A 16341-nucleotide genomic window follows, 5' to 3' on the forward strand; every position below is an offset into this window, starting at 1 on the left:
AAACGACACGGATTTGGATAGATTTATATATACTTTGTGTGGATCTGGGATATATGTCAAAAAAAAAAGGAAACAGGGACTAGTTTGTAGGAAGTAGAAACTCCCGCAATTGGAGGGGATTTCCAGGGGTCAAACTGATAACTCCATAGTATCCTAAAAGTCAGATTAGGGCAGGCGGTACTAAAAGGCGGATCGATGCTGGATCCGGCCGATCTCTCTCGTCTCCCCCTGTTTTCCCCAAAACAGCATTCCTTACCCAACCCTAGAAACCCGGTCCTGCTCCTGCTCCTGCCTGCCATGGCGGCGGCGGCGGATTGGACAAACCTCCACCAGGACCTCCTCGCCCGCATCTTTGTCTTGCTCTCATGCATCACCGACCGCGTGAGGTTCTCCGCCATGTGCAAACACTGGCGCAGCGTCGCGCTGCAGAGCCCGTCCCCGCTTCCCTGGCTCCTCATGCCCTCCACCGCCGTCACCTCCTGCTACCGGATCTTGGGCGGCTTCAGCGATCCGCGTCCATCCCTCGCCGACTACCCCCGCGGAGCACGCTTCTGCGGCTCCTTCCCAGGTGGCTGGTTCGTGGTCGCGCTGGAGCATATTCGCGGCCACGCCCTGCTCAACCTCCGGTCGGGCGAGCGCATCCAGCTCCCGGACCGCGTCCTACTTCGAGAACAAGGCTTCACCAAGAAGTGCCCAGTCTTCCTCCGCGTGGCCACCATGTCCGCCGCGCCGCCTGGCGGCGCCTGCGTGGTGGCCGCCCTGACGACCGGCGCCACCAATATCGCGTTCTGGCGCCCGGGGATGGACTGCTGGTCGACGACGGCGACGCGGCTTTCGGGTAAAGCCGAGGACCTGACGTTCCACGACGGGCGGTTCTGCGCCGTCAACCCCAGCGGGGAGTTATTCAGGTACAAGGTGGAGAATGACCTTGACGAGGACGGCGCGATCAAGGTGCAAGGCCAAGAGCTGAATCTGTTGGAGTCGCCGGAGGCCCCATCGGTGCCCGGGGAGATCGTCTCCCGCTACCTCCTGCCGTCTGCCTCCGGCGCGGATCTGCTGCTGGTGAAGAGGTATGTCCACCCGAAGATAGGTACGTGGCGGTTCCAGATCTTCACGCTGATACAGAAAAGGAGCGGGCTGGCTTGCCGGCGCTTTTACCGGATGTGGGGGCATGTGCTGTTCGTCGGGCGAGGATGCTCCAAGGCCTTCGACACCGGAAACAACCAACCGGGCTATATCTACTTCCTCGACGACGTCTACTATGGTGGTCCCATGAGTGTTCTCCAGCAGGACCACTACCACTCCACTGACACCGGCTCCTTCTGCCCCCTTCCCAAATCTTCCGACCGCCATATCAGCCGCTGCCTGCCGCAAGGGCCAACCTCCGACTCCTCGCCATGGATCTGGTATCTCCAGTGAGCCTCCAGGTTCGATTCCAGACATGAATAATAATGGTATAATTGTTCCATTTCGTTTGCTGATTTGTGAAAGATCGACGTACGCACGCTGTGCTCTGGCCTCTGGGTCGGTCTCTAGTGTTGTTGTTGTTGTCCGTCAGAGTTTTTATTGTTATTCCTGGTGCTGTAATGTTATCCAGAATTAAGACTTCTACACCGTGTTTGTTATTCTGAACTTATTTTGAAGACTCATTATGAACACCTTTTATTTGTGAAATTGTTAATTATTTAGACTCCTACATGCCTACATGCTTCTACTACTCTATTTCAATTTTGTGCCTAATTAAGGTGTTCTACCGTAAATTCTACTGCTTGAGATTCTTTTAAAGTGCTGGAATGGTATTTTCAGAGTGCACGCAATTGCTGGCTGCATCTCTCTGTCGACAGCAGACATGTACTTTTTCTATGTTTCCCATGGCTGCCCATAAGTATATTTGATATGCACCTGAATATTTGATGTGTGGTGAGGCATACAGTACACGGAAAACCTTAGGAAAGAAACAGTTTGCGCTGATCAAGACTGTATGCTTGGATGGCCATTCTTCACTTCTGGGTATGTTTCAAGCGTGTGCGGTTGCTCAATAAGTCACGTACTGTAGTTTTTTTATTTATGCTACTGAAGAAAAAAAAGCTACTGCCTCTCTTGCTCTTCTAAAAAATGTCTCCCTTCTTGCAAATCTACATGAGAGGTATCTACTGGCTGGTTTTTTCTATATATAGACATTTAGATTCATGAAACTGCTACGAAACATTGGTCCTTCTAGATTTGTGTTGTTCAGCATCTACTATGAGACCTCTGCCACAGCACACGAAACCCTACGAATCTTCTGTGGATCAGCTCCGCTACCCAGTGGCGGAGCTTAGTGGAAGCAAACCTGTGCCATGGCCCGCCCATCTATGTTATTATTCAGCCCTAAACTTTTCTAATCCCACTTTTCCCTATTATTTTCTCTCTAAAAAATATTTTTAGCCCGCCCTGATTTCTTTGTCAAGCTCCGCTACTACCGCTACCTAGCGTCAACGGCAAAAATACATTTTGCCAAGGCTACCATATATAGCAGTGAGCCAGTAATCACCGGACACTAGTACTGAACGTACTGTAGTGCGGGCCTCTAAGCTTACTTCAGTAAGGGTATATGGAGACTGGTGCTTCTTGAACAAAGGTCCATACCTTTTACAACAGAGCACATAGTTGGTGCATCTACGGTCATATACTTACACTTTGCATAGGTCATTCCATGTGGTAATTCATTTGTTTCTTACTCGTGCACCGATGAGTGTACCTTGATCAAAATCTCACTTGGTTATCCGTTTAATGGTACGAGTCGCATAAAAGAAATAATAAAACTATCATACTCCTACTGTTACATTAGAGTTTGTTACTAAACCTGGTTACATCTGCGTGTTGTTTGTGTGGTGCTCTAATTTATAAGATAACATCATTCGTAGTCATTCCTAGTTGGATAGGATGGTCCACTTCAGGAAAATATTTTCTGTGAAAATACCCCTGCTATGTCATCAAAGAACAGTCGCCTTAAGATCTACTAGAAGTAGAAATCACGGAATAAGTCATCGCACGCGATCTCATTTTCAATTTGTTTCTTACTCATGCACCGATGAGTGTACCTTGATCAAAACCTCACTTGGTTATCCGTTTAATAGTACGAGTCGCATAAAAGAAATAATAAAACTTATGATACTCCTACTGTTACGTTAGAGTTTGTTACTAAACCTGGTTACATTTGCGTGTTGTTTGTGTGGTGCCCTAATTTTCTATACCACTATATAGTACACGAGTTTTTGAATTTGGATTTGCCACTCAGTTCCCGCCAATACATCCTAAATTAATCCAGGCCGTTGATTTGTCTGTTGGAGTTTCTATCTGCCGTGTATCAGACCAAATCTTATTTGATCCAACGGCTGCCAGCGCTTGGATTCGCCCCCCAGCTGTGTTCCCGCGGTGGTGACTTCCGAGTGAAGTTGCTGGAATCTTCGGGTAAGTCCATCGCTCCAGCCGAAAAGCTGAACCTTTCATTTGGCAGTCACTGATTGGAGGGCCCATGTGGCATGTGTCCAGACGCATGTACTGCTAGCATTAATTAAAGGAATCATTAACCGGTTAGCCCATCCATCTGATCAGTTGTAGTATAATCACCGTGTTCAATTCCTCCGACGTGACACAACCTAACCTATATACACTATTTTTGGAAGGTTAGTCACGAATTGTATGAAGTAGTCCCTCCACGTATAAATAGATAGAATGTATCATACAGATGCATTCTCTAACCTATAACTCCTAAGATAAGATATTAGTCGTATGTTTCTGCTGAAATATATGTAGTACACTTACTGAATAAAAATTGCATCCAAGCATTAATATGACATATTTATTGCATGACGATTGTGATTATAGATTAGCATGTCCCTATGAATGAAACATCAGGTTCTTGAACAATATTATTGCGATGGAATTCATTTTTTCTTATGGTGTAGATTCTTGCGGATGGAGACATTGTTTTATCGTATGCAGAAACATCTTCCTGACGGGAAAAAACATCATTTTTGCCATGCAATATTCCGTGAGATGGTAAAAATATTAATTACTATCATGGGTTGTAATTTTTTTAGATACAACATAAATGGTGACGAGTCTTTTCGAGTCACTCCATTGAAAATAATTGTCGTTTGATGTAACTTTTTGTAATTAGAGACAAGACTGGGAGAAACTTAGGCTAGCTATTGTGAGAATATGATAAGTTAAGTAATATCATACATGCCAAGCTGCCAAAAAACGATGTTTTAAAACAATTAACATGGAAGCGGTGACAATGGTATCTTAATATAACACAGTATCATGACATGTAGAAATAGAAAATCAAATGTACATGTTATGCAAATTTGAACTGATATTAAAAAATAATGAAATATAATGAGACTATGATACGACTCGAGGATACTATACCAATAAATGGAGGCTTAAATCGATGTTCATGGAGATGTATATGTGCATTGCCAGCCTGAATGACAAATGTGAAAAGTACTGACACAAAATTGACAAGCAGATTAGTTGCTACTTTTTTTATAAGAGGGATTAACTCTGATCTCTGCATCAATCGATGCATATGACCTCCTTTTCATTATAAAAACGTAGTATTTACATATCATGGGTATAATGGGCCGATAGTCATAGTTGTTGCTACTTCTAAATATCTTAAAAATATTTATTTGTAAATCAGCCACGTGCTATGCCCAACGTCTGAACTAAACAACATATTATTATTATGCCTTATTATTAAGCTAAGATAACATATGAATTGACGTGCAAAGCACGTGCACTTTACTAGTATAAGATAACATCATTCATAGTCATTCCTAGTTGGATGGGATGGTCCACTTCAGGAGAATATTTTCTACGAAAATACCCCTGCTATGTTATCAAAGAACAGTCACCTTAAGATCTACTGGAAGTAGAAATCACGGAATAAGTCATCTCACGTGATCTCATTTTCAATTTCTTACATGATTTAATTCTGTATTATTACTTATATATACATTCCTATTTATTACATTTATATTTGTTATCATGTTATGGGAATGTGTTGTTTATTTTCATAGATTTTGATCTGCAATATTATTTGAGTAAAAGAATTGATATAGGAAGATTACATGCTATACATTTTAATTTTCTTATTAATGACACAAGCAAAAGCTATTTTGAATGCAATGAACTTATAGATTTGAAGGGATAAGCACAAATACACGGTTGTTATTAGTTCCATGTAAACTATTACCATCACCATGTTGTCTATATTGTAGAACAAGGGATAATAATCTACATTGACGTGGAAGAGGGTTACGCCTATAAAGACGCATCTTCATGTTTGGAGGGACACGACAAACTGCATGCGTGGGGGGTTGCAATGTTGGCCAACATTTCATGGTTCCATAAGAAATGTTTGCAGCTTAATTTAATTTTAACACACCCGCACTATGTGTGCACCAATGTTTCCGATGAGAAACATGCTATTGATTTAGGTGGGGACGACTTTGGTGGTCTAGTGCAAAAAAATGTTGTGTCTATGCCATCGCCAAATTGACCAACTCTGGAGTTGTTATCAGCCATGCCCGGGGCACAATTGACCTGACTAGAAAGGTCTAGTTCTCGAGTAAAAAAAAAACAAGAGTGAATTCCACGTTTTACCCTTGGTTATACATTTGTGGCAATAATTTCCTATCGAATCAAACTTAATAAAAATTGCTCTTTCCCTCTTTCTGTCCTCCCTATCGAGTCACACATGAGAGTGTGTGTTACAATATATGTGAATTTCCCACCTTCTTTCCATCAGTTCAAACTTTTGGCTACCATTATGCACGAAGTAAGTGTAAATATCTCTGCAATACTAGGGATAATAACAATGTGTTGTAGCTCATTCGACAAACAACACAGCTAATCTGAGAATCCTTTGTACCATAATTTCTAAGGGTAACGCTAATTCGTATTGGTTGGATGGAGTTGGGTTCGAGCAGCAGCAGGTCAGTGGCTCAATGATCGGTAGCCTCAACAGAATGTATATTTACAGGTCACGCTAGGTAGCGAAGCTGATTCATTAGGTTTCATGTACTATGGCAGAGGTGTCTCATAGATGTTACACAACACAAATCTAGAAGGAATAATATTTACACAACATAAATCTAGAAGGAATAATATTTTATTGGAGCTTCACAAATATACATGTCTGAATATATAAATGGTGAATACCTTGCCAGTAGATAACCTCTGCGCTATAGATTTTCTCAGTCCGTGTAGCCTCTGGCAAGAAAGGCATTTTTATGTTGAGAAGAGGAAGAAAGGCAGCAATTCCTTGAGTAGCACAAATAAAACCTACACTGACTTACTGAACAACGGCTCATGAAACATACCAAGAAGTACGGAATGGCCATCCAAAATCTACGATCTTCAGCATACTGTTTTTGCCCCAAAGGTCACCACACATCCGATATCTAGCCGCATATGAAGTTTACTTATGCGCAGCCTTGGGAAACATGGAAAACACGCTTCTGTTGTGGATAGACGACGATGCGGTCAGCATATTTGTGCACTCTGAGAAATATACCATTACAGCACTTCAAATGAACCTCATGCATGTAGGATTTACGGCAGAATATCTTACACATATATATTGAAATAGTAGAAGCAGTGAAAAAATAGAAGCACGCATTTAGACATCAAACCTGGCTCATATCCAGAGGTATAAGTCTAAAGAATTCACAGTTTCATATATAGACGAAATGGGTTCAGAACAGTCTTCAAATTAAGCTCAAAATAACAGACACGATGTTTAACCTTTAGTTCTGGAAAAGATTACAACAAGACCAATAACTGTGACGACAAACAACAACAACACATAGGCGCCGATCCAGAGCACGGCGTGAGTCGATGCTTCACGAATCAGCAAAAGAAATGGAACAATTACCATCATTCATGCCTTGGATCAAACCTGGCTCACTGGAGATACCAGATCCATGGGGAGGAGTCCGAGGCTGGCTCTTGCGGCAGGCAGCGGTTGATATTGTCGGAAGATTTGGTAAAGCAACAGAAGGAGCCAGTGTCAGTGCAGCGGTACTGGTCCTGCTGGAGAACACTCATGGGGCCACGGTAGACGTCGTCGAGGAAGTAGACGCAGCCGGTTTGACGGTTTCCGGTGTCGAAGGCCTTGGAGCATCCTCGGCCGACGAAGAGCACCTGCCCCCACATCCGGTAAAAGCGCCGGCAAGCCAGCCCGCTCCCTTTCTGTAGCAGCGTGAAGACCTGGAACCGCCACGTACCTTTGGCCGGGTGGACATACCTCTTCACCATTAGCAGATCCTCGCCGGAGGCGGACGGCAGGAGGTAGCGGGAGACGATCTCCCCGGACGCCAACGGGGCCTGCCACGACTCGGGGAAGGATATCTCCTGGCCTCGCACCTTGATCGCGCCGCCTCTACGGTTGCTCACCTTGTACCGGAATAGCTCGTCCCTGGGCGTGACGGTGTAGAACCACCCGTCGTGGAACGTCAGGTCTTGGGCGTCACCCCGAAGCTCCGTCTTGGTCGTCGACCAGCAGTCCATCCCCGGGCGCCAGAACGCGATATTGGTCTGGCCGGTGGTCAAGGCGGCGACGACGCAGGCGCCAGCGCCAGCGCCAGGGCCGGCAGGCGGCGCGGCGGACATGGTGGCGGCGCGGATGAAGACGGGGCACTTCCTGGTGTAGTCTTTGAAGTGTATGTCGTCGACGTCCTGCATGGAGAAATAATCTCGAAGGCGGACGCGGTCCGGGAGCCGGACACGCTCGCCCGAGCGGAGGTTGAGCAGGGCGTGGCCGCGGATCTGCTCCAGCGCGACCACGAACCAGCCGCCCTGGAAAGAGCCGCAGAAGCGTGCTCCGCGGGGGTGGTCGGCGAGAGATGGACGCGGATCGCTGAAGCCGCCGAAGATCCGGTAGCAGGAGGTGACGGCGGTGGAGGGCATGAGGAGCCAGGGAAGCGGGGACGGGCTCTGCAGCGCGACGCTGCGCCAGTGTTTGCACAGGGCGGAGAACCTGACGCGGTCGGTGATGCATGAGAGCAAGACAAAGATACGGGTGAGGAGATCTTGGTGGAGGTTTGTCCAATCCGCCGCCGCCGCCATGGCAGGCAGGACCGGGTTTCTAGGGTAAGAAATGGAGATCTCGTAGGAATGTTGTTTTGACCAAAAGAGGGGGAGATGAGAGAGAACGGCCGGATCCAGCCTCGATTCTGCTTTTACTAGCGCCCGCCCTGGTCACAAAAGGAAACTGTGGGGTTATCAGTTCAATCCCTAGAAATCACCTGTAATTACGCGTTTTTTGTATTTCCTACAGGTTAGTCCCCCGTTTCTTTCCTTTTTAACAATATATCCCTGTTTCTTACTATAGTAAAAATATCAAATTCTTATACAGTAGTTAAAACAAATTCATATTGGCACATCGATCCCTTTTCTCACAAGAAGGTGAAATAAGCATTGTTTTGCTAGCTATCTCAAAACCGGCTAGACGTGAGGCGACTGACAACTGTTAATATTTACTCCATTCGTTCCAAAATAAGTGTTATAGGTTTATCTGACTTACATCTATCTAAACTCGTTTAGAGTGCAGCTACTCCCTACAGTCTCTTTTAGTTGACTCGAGTCAAATAAAAAAGACCGAAGGAAATACATGTGAATCCTAAAAAATAAGGTACACGTATCTTAAAACATACATAATATATACCATAGTCATGTTGATCCTCTAGGCAACCGCATTCTTATATCTATAAAGAAATTAAACATTTTGTAGTTTCGTAAGGATTATTGGATTTACCATGTTGAAGGCAAGACATGCCTGGCTTGCTTTTTACTTTAGGGAGTAGTGGGCATCCCCAGGTATATTTCTCCGGAATCCCGCCTCATCTTATCGATACGTGTCTGCCCGACTTCAATCTCGCTTTTGCTTCATTGTAGCAAATAACTCTCCCACTTTTGCTGCATTGTAGAAGAAATGATTCGACCACAAATAAAATAAAATGTCTTGTCTGGCTCGTCGGATACCTCGTAGAGAAAATTTAATACTATCGTAACATGTGATATTTTTCTTGATGGGTTAAAAAAGGTGCAAAAGAACACTGCGACATTCCGAGAACAACAATATAGCAAAGTAAAAATACGAGTATCTAACAAATTTCTGATGGCCAAAAGAAAATTTCCAAACGAGACTTTGTACGGTAGCATCGCCAACCCCGCTTGTAGAAACACGAAGAAGTGGAGAAACATTGGTAGCAACCCTGAGCACCATTGGTAGAAGTGTTGCCCAACAATTGCAGCGCCGTCGACCCCCATTAGTATCGGAGATGGCCGCTGGTAGCAGCTCTGCCCTCCGTTGTAACATCAATGGTAGCATCCCGAAGGTCGGGTAGCACAGCCGTTGATTGCCAGTAGCACCACCGCACTCCCTTCGCAGCACCACCGCACAACTCCACCAACCACCGCTTGTAGCCTCTACCATCGGTCGATGTACCTTTGCAGCATTGTACCAGATTGACCCGAACCAGCGTGAAGTGTGTTTTCCCTTCCCAACCTTCCTTCATGTCGCCCCTTCCAACCACCACGGCATGGACACATGCAACAGTGGCCGAAGTAGGTCTACGCATGTGTTTTCCCATGTTTCGGCGATGACATATGACTCTGAGGTCGGATGGGGCTTGGTTCCCAGGAGGGGCTTGCCGGTGTCGATCCAGTCCTCGGGGAGAAGGATCGATCTCGCCATCGTCCTAGCTGGCCCATGCTTGGTCACGAGGTGGGGCTACGGTCGCCACATGGCTTCAGCTGGGAGTGGCAGATGCAGCTACCGCTTTGCATGGCGAGGGGCGGTGCATTAATGGTGGAAGAGGATATGTGTTTGTGGAGAGGATGCGATCTCTGGGGACCCACACTTTTTACTGTCTCTTTAGGGATGCTTGTCGTTCTGCGCGGGAGGATGTAGCGGGATGTGGGACCCCCTGAACTCTTGTAGGCCTTTCCTTTTTTCCATCTAGCGTAAGCTCAAATCATTATTCTCCCATATCCCACACTAATGTCTTTTCCTTTCTCGCTCAATAGAACATCTTTTGAAAATTACATCGCCATAAAACTCAAGATCTACTTATCTTATGGTTTTTCTGATCATGGAAATAAGCATCCAGACAATTCACAAAGTGTTTTCCTAGCCATATGAAAACAAACTACATTTGTGGGGTTGCATACATAAATGAAGTGGGTGGGGCTAATATATCTAGTATAACATTGCTATATACACCCCTATGAGTGCCATCTTCCACAACCCAATGCTTACTGCTTAAGGTAGTTGTAAGTTATCGCGGTTTCATAAATATGGGTGGAACTAACATGTCCAACACATGCACGTGCCTTGCATGCTTTTATTTTTGTCGTCTAGTGTAAGCCCAAAGCTAGTCCCCCTCCCACACAATCATCTCTCCCTTCCTCCATGTATAGTACATCGTTGGAACACAAATCCATCATCGTAATATCTACTTCTAACAAAGTTAATGGCAACAAACTTGCAAGGATCAAGTCCATGGAATAATCCCAACAAAAGTATTGTTTTGAATTTTTTGTGAGTTAGAAATTGTCCATATTATTTTTCCTATCCACATGTAGGTGCTCACAATAAGGTTATAAATGTTAGGAAAGTATCCTTGCCAAATAAATGTGCACCGATTGTGTCAATCATATAACGCACAAATCGGTGTATAAGGCAACGAATATCCACACCGATCACGTCATGATTGAGTCAATCACGATGATCATTATGTTTCCCCTTACCAAAACCATCGATGTTACCGTTGTAATTTTGCACCTATATAAAGACGTAACCGATGGTAGAACAATCATCGCTTCCACCACATATGAAAACTCGCATGGTATTGATGGTTCCCAAGTGTAGGAGATTAATTGTAGTACTTTTCAATAACAAATGGTTGTTGAACCCATGGGGAGCTGAAGGTATTGGTCAGTAAGTTTGACAAATAAAAAAATAAAAGGATGGTGTGGTTTTGGTATTTTTGGTTTGTAGTTTGCAATAAAATAAAGTACTTAAAGTAAATAGCAACAAGTAAATGCTGTCAATGAGAGAAAGTCCAATCCTCTATGCAGCAAGAGGATTAGCTCAAGTGTGTGTGAACTTATATGTGACAAGCGTTCCCAAGGGCGGCATGGATTTACTTAGAATTTAGATTTCTACACAACATGGTGAATATCTTGTCAAGTTTCACTCCTTTAGGATAGAGCCTAAATTAGGTGCAACCATAGATATGAGAAAATACACCCCTTATGATGGGTCCTAGAGGAATTTTCATGAGCAAGTATAGAAATCATTAAGACATAATGTCCCTCCATAGCAGTTAGTTCATTTTTTTCCCAGCATAAATCCCTCTAACACAACTCGAAGTTTTGGAAAATGGTTTTTGTCATTTCATCCCTTCCCACCCTCATCATTGCATCAAAGTGTAGCCCTATGAGCCTATATAGGTGAAGTAATTAATATGCAGTCGACATTCACATAAAACCATCATAGAACCACGTAAAAGATAAAAATTTGACCAAATACGCATTGCATATTATATGGAAATCATAGAAAGTTTATCCTATGCCCTTCGGAACATGGGGATCTACTCACGAGTGACAACCATAATATGGATCAGAGGCATACGGATTACAACACACCCTAAAAATATAATATCTCCACCAAATAAAGATAAATTACCAATCATAAATATGCAAATAGAACTTAAAAGATGTCTGGGGTTCAATCAATCACAAACTATGAGGGGGCGAGGTGGATCTTGGAGATGGATAAGGTGGTGATGATTGTGATAATGGAGATGTTGATGGAGAGGTCTCCCCCTATGCCAAGGAGGGGTGGTGATGACGATGGCATTGATCCCCCCCCAACACACACACACACACACACACTGAAGGCTCCGATGCTACAGGATATGTCCTCTCCCAGAGTAGGAGAGGACTTTCGCCTCCGTCGCCGCCTCTGTGAATCGTGGGAAAAATATGGCGAAGGTTTTATGGCGAGACGGAGATATTTATAAAAAGGAGGAGCCGAGACGACGCTCGAGGCCGAAACGGGCCTGGGTGGCACGCCCAGTTGAGGGGGGCACATGATAGCTCCAAATTTCGATGCTTTTTACAACGGATTTTCCATCACCTATCTATTGGTTTTATTGGGTTTTCATTGGATTTTGTGTTTCAACTAACGCTAATATCGCAATCCAGGCAAAACCTTGCTTTTAAGTCATGTTATTCAGGAAACCATCATATCTAGAGGATCTGATGACATTTATGGGCTAATTGCAACGAAATAAAAACATTTCCTTTTGAGGACAAATCCATACTGGCGACCCAGGTGTTTAACGGGCATCGGTACGGGTGGAGATGACCGTACCACCCACCCGTACTGGCTGGCGCCGCCATAGTCTTATCAAACAAAACCCTTTTTGTGAAGGCAATACGATGAAAAACAGAACACAACAGCAACCATTTGCATCAGAACATAGGAGATCAGATCTAGAGAAGAAGAAGGCCATCCTTGACTCCACCAAAGATCAATCTCATCAATATCATCACCTCATCCACTACACCCCACTTGTACTGAGAGAGAGATTCATACTTGTAAGATTATGGATTGAAACCTCTACTCCATCTTGGTTTGCATTTGATTCGATCTTCAACTATAATGGCTTGCTACAGTAATATCAAGATGAACTCCATTTACTTTTGCTATGATATCATTATGGTATTCTCCTCTCATGTGTGAGTAGATGCCATTGGCGTGGGAGATGTTGGGGATTGGTGAGATTTGATGTGCCAATTTTATTCTATGTATTTTTGAACTTATGTTTAAGATTATTATATATATGAGTATGAATATTTATGTGCACCTAATGTTGTTATCTAATTTAAGGGCCCAGATAGCATGATCTCAAGAACTCATAAAAAGGAACTTGTTTGCTAATGAGTCGGTGACCCCCGAGTGACACGGCCGATATCAAAGAGGACCTAGCAATACTCTAGGAATCACAAGGAACCACCGAGCTTAAAGCTTTACTCCGGTTTAACCACCTTAATAGATGCGTTGACCATGGCTTTGGTAACAGGCAAAAGGATTATTGGAGAAAGATGAAATCTACCAAGAGGAGGTTTTCTCTCTAATGGGTTGTTTTCCTTCTCAGATATAAATAAGAAGAATCATATTCACTTATCACATTTATTTCACCAGGCACATTCACTATCGCCATGAACCGAATCACCCTGCGCCTATCTTTTCATCTGCAAAAAAAACCATTTATTTCTTATTAGCTGTTACTTTTATGCACTTTACTATATTGGATTATCAATACTCAAAAATCCTACCATTTACACTCACCATTTTCCATTTTAATTCTTGCAGTCAATTCATCTAAGACTTGTGACACCTTGCGTGTGATAGAAACACCGCAGATAAACATCCTCCTACGCTCAATGCTGGGATACGATATAAAAACCGGAAATAATACTTCCACAAAAATATGCACGAAAGACCCTCTGTTCTTGCAGGCCATCAAGCTATTTTCTGGCATCATTACTGGGGAGCTAAGCGCAGGGTGTTTGTTCTTGACACTTGTAAGTTTTGACGATCTTTGTTGAGGACAGAGGTTCCACACGCTCAGGTAGAGTTTATCTACCAAACTTATTGATCGAGTACCAGACTCTAGACGTCTGGAAGTTATTCAAAAATCTAGTTAATTCGCGTGTTGTAGACGTAAATAGTTTAAGTACCATGATGGAAAACTTATCCATCGCACCTAAGGAAGCAAGGCCTAGCAAAACCATAGGGGAATATGGGACTCCTTCAACTTTAGTTGCAAAAAATCTTATTGTTTATCCTGATGTTAAGGGCATTGAATATGAGATAGGTCATGAGTTACTAATTATGATGCAAGATAATGCCTTTTCAGGAGAAGAACATGAAGATCCAAGCATTCACTTAACTAGAGTGAATGATATATGTGAGTTAGTTGGACCTAAGAATTTTCCAAGAGATTTTTTACTTCTTAACTTATTTCGTTGGTCCGTAAAGGACAAGGCATTCCAATGGTTGCAAGCCTTACCAAGAAATACTATTGCTAGCCGGAAAGATTGCATTAAAGATGAATAGATTTAATCCTTTCTATAAGACTATGCAGGTTAAAAAAGAGATTACTAATTTATTTCAGTATATTGGAGTGCTTTTCTCAATCTTGGGGAAGATTCTCCGGATTACTTATGAGGGTTCCCAACCACGGTTTCATGGACCATGTTATCTTATAATATTTTTATGGTGGTCTTAATGATGAATCTAAACAGATGATTGACGCATGTGCAGGAGGAACTCTAAATTTATTAACCTATAAGGAGATGGTAAATTTGTTTGCCGATAGAGCCTATAATGATGATGTGATGACCCAGCGTACCACTGCATGGTGTAGTACACAAGTCGTTGACATAACACAAGTGAAACACCGTTCCACTCATATTACATCTCTCAGAGTGGTACAACAGAAACATATGCGAGTCCAAGGTATGTCTATAGAAGTACACACGAACTGTTTACATAAGATCCACACAGCCTCATACTTTACAGTGAGGTAAAACTTCAAATAAAGCTCCAGAAGAACGACTCTTAGTCTATCTTATTGCTAACTCAAGTTGAAGAGCTACTAGGCTTGCTATAGAATTCTAGCTACTTAGGTGCTAGGATTAGGGAAAGGTTCCCTTCTATTACTAGTCTAAGTTTCCACTCTAGCTGTTGCAGAAGTTGACTCCATTGACTTCTTTGATTGGATTCTTCATCTTGTTGCAGTTGACTCCTTCGGCTTCGAGTTCCACGGTAGTTTCTCCTTCGGTGCCTTGATCTAAGAAGGGGGTTCAAATGGGATAGAATGAGTACGAGCGTACTCAGCAAGTTCATATTAGGAAATATGTGTATCATGCACTAGCTACAGCCATAGTCCAGAAAGTCACAGGCCAATGCAAGTTTTCCTAAACATTTCTTCAAAAGGTTTATTTTATTCTGAAAACTATGCCCGTCAGTCTTCACAGGTTGAACAGAACTTCGTGGAGTTCCTTTCCTGCCGCGTTCACAGTTCCCTTCCCGGAACAGGGAGTGACAGCCACAATTTGATACACTCTGCAGAGGTGCGTTACTTTTCCCACAAGAGATCTCACCCTTTTTGCCATCCGCAGGGACTTGCCCCCGTTCACACTTCCTTTGGTGTGAGGCCAGGTATAAAGATCCAAGCCCACACCGCCTTCTCCGCGACTGCAAACCCACCCTTTTGTCCACCCGCACACCTCCAGTAGACTTCCCCCGATAATACGGCTTTACTCATGGTGTACTTTGGACAATCCTTCATAGATCGTAGAGCCATCATCACTAATGGATGGGGATTTAAAAGGCTATCCCAACCTACGGCAGTGCCTCCAACACCCCGCCGGCTCTACCAATCCGTTGGCGTGCAGAAGGGAAAAGATACGGCTGGCTTCCCCAGAGCCATTATAGATCTCATGGTCAACGCGGTTTGTACGGCGCTAGAATCACTGGACGGCATTGGTAATTAATCCTAGGGTGATATAACCCATTGCAATGGAACCTCCACCATATCAACACATACCATGGTTCCATTGCCCACCACATAGTCATATTCATAATTGTAAAATAATACTTTGCTTTTCAATGCATGAGTGATAAGTATAGTACTTTGCATATAATTTGATAAAAATAATCAAATGACATGAGCAAGCGATGAACTTGCCTTTCTTGACTGCAAGATTATGCAGGCAAAAGCTTCGATGCGTGATAACTCCAAATTCTGAAATACCATCATCGTCTGGTAAGGACAATGTTTAAAGAACTGGCAAAGATGCTATAATGCATAGTATGAGATGCAATCGCCCCGAGCGTAAGCTAACCTTGATGTTTTAAGAGATGTGAGTTGTAAAGATTTCTTTAGGGTTGGTTGCACTTTTAGAATGGTTCTCAAACAAGGTTCTTATTAGGGTTTGGTTATATTAGCATCATAATCAAGTGATATAAGACATCATATCAATCATACACATAAGAAATAATGGTGGAATAATATGTAAAGAATGGTTGTCAATTTTAAGTTCTACAGAACATGATTGATGATTACTTCTACTATACTTCAGAAGAATAACTTTTGAAGAACATGTTGTTTAAGAAATATTTAGTATTTCAAAGAAGAATTAGGGTTTCTAAGGTTTGATTGACATTTGTACTTCAAAAGAATAACTTTTGAAGAACAGGAT

General features: G+C 43.3%; 2 protein-coding genes across 2 annotated transcripts; one reads left to right on the forward strand and one right to left on the reverse strand.

The window, feature by feature from the left end:
- The first annotated feature begins 203 nt into the window (after positions 1–203).
- On the forward strand, positions 204–1460 carry LOC127330351 (uncharacterized). The gene has a single exon (XM_051356597.2). The coding sequence runs from the start codon at positions 298–300 to the stop codon at positions 1417–1419; it is 1122 nt and encodes a 373-aa protein (XP_051212557.1). The 5' UTR covers positions 204–297; the 3' UTR covers positions 1420–1460.
- A 5347-nt stretch (positions 1461–6807) lies between these two features.
- LOC127330352 (uncharacterized) lies at positions 6808–8175 on the reverse strand. The gene has a single exon (XM_051356598.1). It carries the CDS (start codon positions 8122–8124, stop codon positions 6961–6963), a length of 1164 nt encoding a protein of 387 aa, XP_051212558.1. The 5' UTR covers positions 8125–8175; the 3' UTR covers positions 6808–6960.
- Positions 8176–16341: the final 8166 nt, after the last annotated feature.

Source organism: Lolium perenne, chromosome 2 (genome assembly GCF_019359855.2).
Source record: "Lolium perenne isolate Kyuss_39 chromosome 2, Kyuss_2.0, whole genome shotgun sequence".
Lineage (NCBI taxonomy): Eukaryota > Viridiplantae > Streptophyta > Magnoliopsida > Poales > Poaceae > Lolium > Lolium perenne.